The sequence below is a fragment of the Phoxinus phoxinus genome, assembly GCF_949152265.1.
Source record: "Phoxinus phoxinus genome assembly, chromosome: 25".
NCBI lineage: Eukaryota > Metazoa > Chordata > Actinopteri > Cypriniformes > Leuciscidae > Phoxinus > Phoxinus phoxinus.
Genome location: NC_136900.1, coordinates 2,150,791 through 2,159,054, shown reverse-complemented (window position 1 = coordinate 2,159,054; position 8,264 = coordinate 2,150,791). Strand labels below are relative to the sequence as shown.

Here is an 8,264-nt window from a genome sequence, read left to right as displayed (position 1 = left end):
ATTGTGTTATACTCCGTGCTAAAGATGCTTGCCATGAAGGGGTGAATAGTTTTGAGACTGCAGAAGTCATTAAAGTCGCCCTGTAGTCGATCACTTTATCCCTTAAAACCAAACCAACAAAATTACTTTTGTAAAATTTAATTTCGTCATGCCTTAAAAAACTCTAGACCATCGCCTCATTTAGTATGCGCGGTTCTATGAATATGCAAATGAGCCCCGCCTCCACTCACTCACTCACTCAGAGATCCACTGGTTAACGATCACACGTTGATCTGATTGGTTACAAGGTAGTGTGTGACGTCAGAAACAACAGCGATTTCACACCGTGTTTTTGAGACTGTCTTTGGTTCACTGCAGTTTTAAGCAGAAAATACTCAGCAATGCTGTCCACTTATGAACTTACACATGGTGTGTGTTAAAGCAGATTAAAAACACCACATACACACATACACTACATTAAAAGCTGGATTCTCACCACAGGGGGACTTTAAAAGTTACATTATCAGTTGCATTTGGGGAAACCCCTTGACAGATTCGTTGTGTTGAGCAGGGCCGGATTAACCATTAGGGACACTGGGCACTTGCCCAAGGGCCCAGGACATCTAAGGGGCCCTGGGCACCGTCAAATATTATGTTAGATTAGGGGTGTGCGATATCACGATTTTTGATCGTGGATGATAAATGTCTCCACGATCTGCTTTTGAAGAAATATCGTAGGATCATGCATTTTATCAGTTTGCAGTTCTGGCGCCTCCGTCTCAACATACTGTACAGCGCGACGTATATCCACATGATGATGATGATCAGTGGCAGACTTCTGCTCGGACCCTAGTGGATTATTTCTGAAATATAACAAATAATTATGTTCTTCAATTTATATATATTAATCAACTATAATTGAAGGCATTATATATATATATATATTATACTATAATTTTTGCTTCTATAATACCCGCCCTAACCCTGAGAAAGTCATGCTTTTCCCAGTAATTCACCAGTGTTGTTACTGGCTCTCAGTTCCAGTGATAAAAGAGCATGTCAGCCAATGGTCAATTAAATGTATTTTTAAAATGCTAAATTATTCAGTGTGATCATGTATGAAATGAAACCGAACAGAAATTAATGAATACAGCATGGTAGGTTTGATGTATGATTAATGAGTTTCATTTTTGAACAGTTTTCAGATGCAAATGCCACAGCAGCGACGTCTGGCCTAAAGCAGCGCTGTGTGTGTGTGTGTGTTTCAGACGTTGACGAATGCGAGCTCTTCCGCCTAACTCCACCTGGCCGTCTGTGTTTGCACACCTGTGTGAACACCGCTGGAAGTTTCCGGTGCCAGTGTCCCGCCGGATACCGCCTGGGCCGAGATAGCAGGAGCTGCCATGGTGCGTCCGTCCCCAAACCTGCACCATCTGCCCCTGCATGACCATCTCAAACTGCGTCCGTCCCCAAACCTGCACCATCTGCCCCTGCATGACCATCTCAAACTGCGTCCGTCCCCAAACCTGCACCATCTGCCCCTGCATGACCATCTCAAACTGCGTCCGTCCCCAAACCTGCACCATCTGCCCCTGCATGACCATCTCAAACCGTGTCCGTCCCCAAACCTGCACCATCTGCCCCTGCATGACCATCTCAAACTGCGTCCGCCCCCAAACCTGCCCCATCTGCCCCTGCATGACCATCTCAAACTGCGTCCGCCCCCAAACCTGCCCCATCTGCCCCTGCATGACCATCTCAAACTGCGTCCGTCCCCAAACCTGCACCATCTGCCCCTGCATGACCATCTCAAACTGCGTCCGTCCCCAAACCTGCACCATCTGCCCCTGCATGACCATCTCAAACTGCGTCCGTCCCCAAACCTGCCCCATCTGCCCCTGCATGACCATCTCAAACTGCGTCCGTCCCCAAACCTGCCCCATCTGCCCCTGCATGACCATCTCAAACTGCGTCCGTCCCCAAACCTGCACCATCTGCCCCTGCATGACCATCTCAAACTGCGTCCGTCCCCAAACCTGCCCCATCTGCCCCTGCATGACCATCTCAAACTGCGTCCGTCCCCAAACCTGCACCATCTGCCCCTGCATGACCATCTCAAACTGCGTCCGTCCCCAAACCTGCCCCATCTGCCCCTGCATGACCATCTCAAACTGCGTCCGTCCCCAAACCTGCCCCATCTGCCCCTGCATGACCATCTCAAACTGCGTCCGTCCCCAAACCTGCACCATCTGCCCCTGCATGACCATCTCAAACTGTGTCCGTCCCCAAACCTGCTCTATCTGCCCCTGCATGACCATCTCAAACTGCGTCTGTCCCCAAACCTGCCCCATCTGCCCCTGCATGACCATCTCAAACTGCGTCCGTCCCCAAACCTGCCCCATCTGCCCCTGCATGACCATCTCAAACTGCCCCGAGGGGCCGTTCATCATCTAGTGTGCTCACTTTCTAGGGCAGCATCCTAAATACACCGTCCCTCGTTAGTGATGGAGTGATTCGTCAGTTCTACACGCCACATCAATAGCACTTCTCTCGAAACCCCTTGCGTTGTCTCCATAGAGAACGGTTTCAGAGGTAACAAAAATTATGTATATGCCAAATTCCCTGTGGAGAACTACATTACCCATAATGCTGGAGAGAGATCCACCAATCAGAGGAGACACCGTTAACATGGAAGCCCAAATCATGGCAGCATAGTCTCCCTAAACTTGCACACTACTTATATACTTGTGTTTATCTTACATTGAGAAAAAAATTATAAATGGAAAAGTTGCATAAAATGGCAGTAGTTTTTTTTTCTTTTTTTTCCTGCATTTTCATTTAAGGATTTGATTATTTTTGAAAAAGTTTGTAATGTGATTCATCGTGAAGTTTTTTAAAAGAAATCTTTATGGAGAAAATAAACGAAATAATCAAGGCAACAGTCATTTTTTATTATATTGAATGATTATATTTAATCAACGTTTTTTGATTAAACTATAGGATTTTCTATATAGTTTCACTGTGTTTAACTTTTAGACATGCACTCGTGAACTTCCCTGAGCACTTCTCGGCTGGATCCCCGCCGCCATTTTGAAGTGCGTTCCACTTTTGTCAAGAGGGGGCGAGGGAAGTTTATTTGGACTGACCTTCGACCCCTCGATTTTGACCAAAGGAGCAAGTCTACTCAAGACGTACACTTCAGGCAGACATAGACCACAGTGCAACACGGCTGTGGCGTCACAACAGCAACTCGCAGTCGCTCTGAGGCCCTGTTTACACGAGAACGCTCGCTGGTGAAAACGTACAAATATTGTATCGGATGTGCCTTTCGTTTACACAGCGACAACGTTTTTGGGGCTTAAAAACACAAAAAAAGTGAAACCCCCCTCCAGAGTGGAAATCTTAAAAACGCTCCACCGTCGCGTTCCCGTCTAAAGGGTAAAAACGCAAAAGTCTGCTAGACAGTGAAGGCGTTGCGTACGCGTTTACGACACAGGCATGCGCCGCCAGTACAGGAAAATATAGGAAAACTAAAATATCGCATTAATTTCATTAACAAAAAAGAAAATATCTATCATTTTTGAGCGACATGTGAAGAGCAGCGAGGGTTAAAGCAGCGGCTTTACCGTATTAAACATGAGAAACTGTGTCAGCGTCTCTTTCACTTTCAGTGCTCCACATCGCCACCTAGCCGTCTGGAGTGCACACTACATCCAAGTTCACACACTTTGGCGTCACCATATGCACGCAGATTTCCCCCTCATAACGCTCGTCTAAACGCAGAATAAAAAGTGATAATACAACGCCACTTTTGTGTTTTCTCTTCAGATCGTTTCCGTGTAAACATAGCCTTAATGTACCCACAAGTGATCAAGGGCTAAAACCGTTCAATTTAAACATTGCAGGGGTTCTGCCAGTAGTGGGCGCTCATGCACCGAAGCAACGACGAACATCTGAGTGAACGAGACTGAGGAAAGTTAGGGAGGGAAGGGCATAAAAGAGTGGACTTGAACGCAGCCGCTGAGGTCTTTACAGGGCATGCTGGGAATACAATGTGGCCGTAGATTTTGCCCAAAAGAAGGGGAACGCCATCTTGAGACTGTGCCTTGGTAAACGGCTCACTAGGATTAGCACAACGCTAGATTGATCACGATATGAGTCCACTAACTTAAAGAACTGAAGTCTAATATTTTCATACCAGATAAAAAAAAGATACCTTTTAAATAAAAAGTTGTTTTTATCATGTGCTTTGCGTAGACATTGACGAGTGTGTGAGGGCGAGCCACAACTGCAGCAGTGAGCAGGTGTGTGTGAACACATTCGGAGGTCATCGCTGTGAGCCGGTGGACTGTCCTCGCCTCCACAACGCCACGTACATCAAAACCTCACCGCTGTAAGTCCCAGCGCCGCCAGCGCCACTCACCTTAGCACTGACCTCAGCGTGAGCGGTTCAAGAGCCGGCGTTAGGATCCGGAACTACAGAAGTCACCTACAAACATGTAAACTCAAACTCTTTAGCTATGCTAGCTCAATTTCAGTGCATTGACAGATTTGAAAACAGAGTTGGCGTAGCTAAAAGGGTTTGGTTGGCATATTGGTTTATAAAGCAAGAGATGGGAAACGTGTTAGCATTGTTGCACACACAAGTTATAATTTGCTCCACATTTGTTTTAAATCTAAATCTCTGTCGATCGACTTGCTATATTTCCAAGACATAATTTCAGGTTAAAGGGATAGTTCACTCTGAAGTTAAATGTTGGTGTGTTTTAGCTTACCTGAAGTGCATCAAGATGTCGGTGTCTTTGTCTCTGCAGTAGTTTACATTTAGATATTTTTAGGTCAAACCGTTCTTGTCTGTCAGTCATATAATGCAGGTCTATAGGCACTGTCTCCAAAAGCATGCAGAGAAAAGTCCAAATTACACAATTCCCCATCGTAAGTGCACATTGATGGCCTAAGCTCGCGCGAACTCATCCGGGAGTGTTGAGTTTTCACTTATTCCCAATTTGTAAGCCTTCTATCTTGACACACGACTCGCTTCATTGATCAGGCCAATAAGGCATACGTTGAGCCGTACAGCCAATCACACGCGTTTCTGCTGAGTTTAAAAATGCAACGTCCAATCGAAGGCGGTTAGATTAGTTTCCGGGGAAGAAATCCGGTGTAAACAGATCAGATGGACGTGGTTGTGTAAAAGAGATAAAAACTATATAAATACTGTTGGTTTTATCACACAAACCGCTTGTTTCGTGTCTTAGGCCATCAATGTGCACTTACGATGGGGAATTGTGTAATGTGGACTTTTCTCTGCATGCTTTTGGAGACAGTGCCTATAGACCTGCATTATATGACTGACAGACAAGAACGGTTTGACCTAAACATATCTAAATTGAAGCTACTGCGGAGACAAAGACACCGACATCTTGATGCACTTCAGGTAAGATAACACACACCAACATTTAATTTCAAAGTGAACTATCCCTTTAAAGTTAGCTCCGCTTCCCCCCGCCTCTCTCCGGTTTCCTCCACGCAGGCGCTGTGACCGTAACCCGTGTGTCCAAGGAGACGCCTCCTGTCTGCAGGCCCCGGTCTCCATTAACTTCCACTTCATGGCGGTGGTGTCCAACATGTCGGCGCCCACCGTGCTCTTCCGCGTGTCTGCGGCGCGTGTGCTGGGCGACGCGCTGCGCTTCGGCCTGCTGGGGGAGCGGGGGCTTCGGCACTTCAGCGTCCAGCGCGCCGGCAGGCAGACGGGGCAGCTAGTGCTGGTGAAGCCCGTCCAGGGGCCCGCCACGCTAGAGGTCGACATCCAGATGAGCGAAATGGAAAGAAAGACGCTGCTGGGGCGATACGTCACGAGAGTCACTCTCTTTGTGTCACCATACAGCTTCTGAGACGCAGAAGACCATGCTGTGCAATCATTCAGCGGCGAGATGCTGGGGACGGACCCTGCCGAGGAGAGATAGAGGCACTATTATACTATTCCTGAGGAGCCAATTTACCAGGACAAAAGAAAACTTACGAATGGTCGGAGAAATTTAAGCCCTCAGAATAGGAAACAAAAAGCTTCCAGATGGACAGAAATACTTACGCAGTGTTGAAGTTAAGGCTGACATGTCATTTTGAAATGTGGAAAAATTACTTTATTTCATAAAATAAGTTAGTCGAAAGGACAAATCTATTAAAAATTAGTTTGAAATGTGAGTTTTTTTAGAAATGAATTCAAGTTGGTTTTATGGGTTTAAAAAACACAATTTTCAAGGAAAGCATTTACTGACTTTAAATGTGTTGTAACATCAAGTAGAAAGTAAATTTTTTTTAAATTATGTCCCATGTGTAAGTTTTTGGAGAGTTGCACCACATGACATTGAAAGAATTGCTTCACTACATATTTTTTACAAAATAAAGAATATATTGTCTTACTACTAAAGATAATTTCCTCAAATATTTCAGTCTTTTCATGAGACGATCTCCACCTCGACATTTCTACATTAAAGGGAGAGTTCACCCTAAACTGTAAATTCTGTCATCATTTACTTACCCTCATGTTGTTCCAACCTGTAAAAGTTAATTTACAAAGCACAAATGAAGATCTTTTTGATGAAATCTAAGAGATTTCTGTCCCTTTATTGACAGCTGCGTAACTACCACTTTGACTCTACAAAAAGTTAATAAACCGATTGTAAAACTGACCCAAATTAATTGAGTGGTAAAGTCCACATTTTCTGGAGACTTGATGCCTGTATATGATGAACATTTAATCAAACGTGCCGCGTAACACGAGAATGAACCTGATTGGTTCTTGTTGAAGCTCAAACGTGCTGCGTAACACGAGAATGAACCTGATTGGTTCTTGTTGAAGCTCAAACGTGCTGCGTAACAAGAATGAACCTGATTGGTTCTTGTTGAAGCTCAAACGTGCCGCGTAACACGAGAATGAACCTGATTGGTTCTTGTTGAAGCTCAAACGTGCTGCGTAACACGAGAATGAACCTGATTGGTTCTTGTTGAAGCTCAAACGTGCTGCGTAACACGAGAAAGAACCTGATTGGTTCTTGCTTGTCAGGCTAACATGCTTGAGCTTCTGTTTACCACAACTGATGTGTGTTGATACATTTTTATGTGAATAAAAGCCTAAATTCAATCTGTTCATCATATAAAGCGACAGAGTATCTTCAGAATATTTGGACTATATCGCTCAATTCATATAGATTAGTTTTACGATCCCTTTATGAACTTTTTGAAACGTCTGGCTTCAAAGCGAAATTGGTAGTTGTGCTGTCAATGGAGGGACAGAAATCTCTAAAATTTAATTACAAATATTTTCATGTGTCCCGAAAATGAATGAAAGTTCATTTTTGTTTTTGGGGTGAACTAACCCTTGATTTCTGAAGTAAAAAGGAATAAATAGCTTTATGACAGAGGTTTTAAAGTTGAATAAATTCATAGATCCATAAAAAATAAAATAATGTAGCACGTCCTTGACTCTTCTAAAGAGAGAACCAGAACCTTTGCCGGCAGAAACTGGTTCCTTTGAAACAATAAAACTTAAAGGGAGTAATTCCCTCCACAAGTGCTCATGTTTATCTCTCGACAGAGCCGATGTGGCTCCGCTGAAGCACCGGCAGAAGTGAAATGTTTGTCGTACAGAGTCTAGGTTCAGAAACTGGTTGAAGGGAATGTGGCACCTCAGCGTCAGACGGCGTCTCGACACTCCTGACCTTTACTGGGAGGAAGAGGAGGAGGAGGAGGAGGAGGAAGAGGAGGAGGCTATATATATAGGTTCTGAACGGAGGTTCAGACGGAGGTTCTGAAGAGGGACTACAGGAGCCTGATCGAGACGGTACGCAGAACATCGCCTGAAGCAAAGATCGTCGTGTCTGGACCGCTTGCCACGTACCGACAAGGACAAGAAAGGTTCAGTAGATTGTTTGCACTAAATGAATGGTTGATGTCATGGTGTAATGAACAGAGACTGCTCTTTGTAAATAATTGGAATCTGTTTTGGGAGCGACCTAGGCTCTACCGTGCTGATGGCCTGCACCCCAGCAGAATCGGAGCGGCTGTTCTGTCGGACAACATCTCCAAGACGTTACACACCATATGACTAGTAAGTCAAAGTCCAAATCACATTCTTTGCTGTCCCAAATTAATTGATATAAGTACCAGTGTAGAATACTATATAGAAACTGTGTCTATTCCTCGTTTAGTGAGGCCAAACAATAAATCTACTGTAGGATCTAAGAAAAATCTAATTGTGATTAAACCAGAAAATCTCAATATTA

At 44.6% G+C, this 8,264-nt stretch overlaps 1 protein-coding gene across 1 annotated transcript in view; it reads left to right on the top strand.

Annotated features, from left to right (window-relative positions):
* The window catches only part of LOC306993544 (fibulin-7), a 35,015-nt gene extending 28,322 nt beyond the window's left edge, over nucleotides 1–6,693 (top strand). Inside the window, exons 5-7 of the mRNA XM_079603403.1 lie at nucleotides 1,248–1,385; nucleotides 4,237–4,372; nucleotides 5,513–6,693. Coding sequence (XP_079459529.1) covers nucleotides 1,248–1,385; nucleotides 4,237–4,372; nucleotides 5,513–5,873 — 635 coding nt within the window. The 3' untranslated portion in view covers nucleotides 5,874–6,693. The remainder of the gene's footprint in view (nucleotides 1–1,247; nucleotides 1,386–4,236; nucleotides 4,373–5,512) is intronic.
* The last annotated feature ends 1,571 nt before the right edge of the window (nucleotides 6,694–8,264 follow it).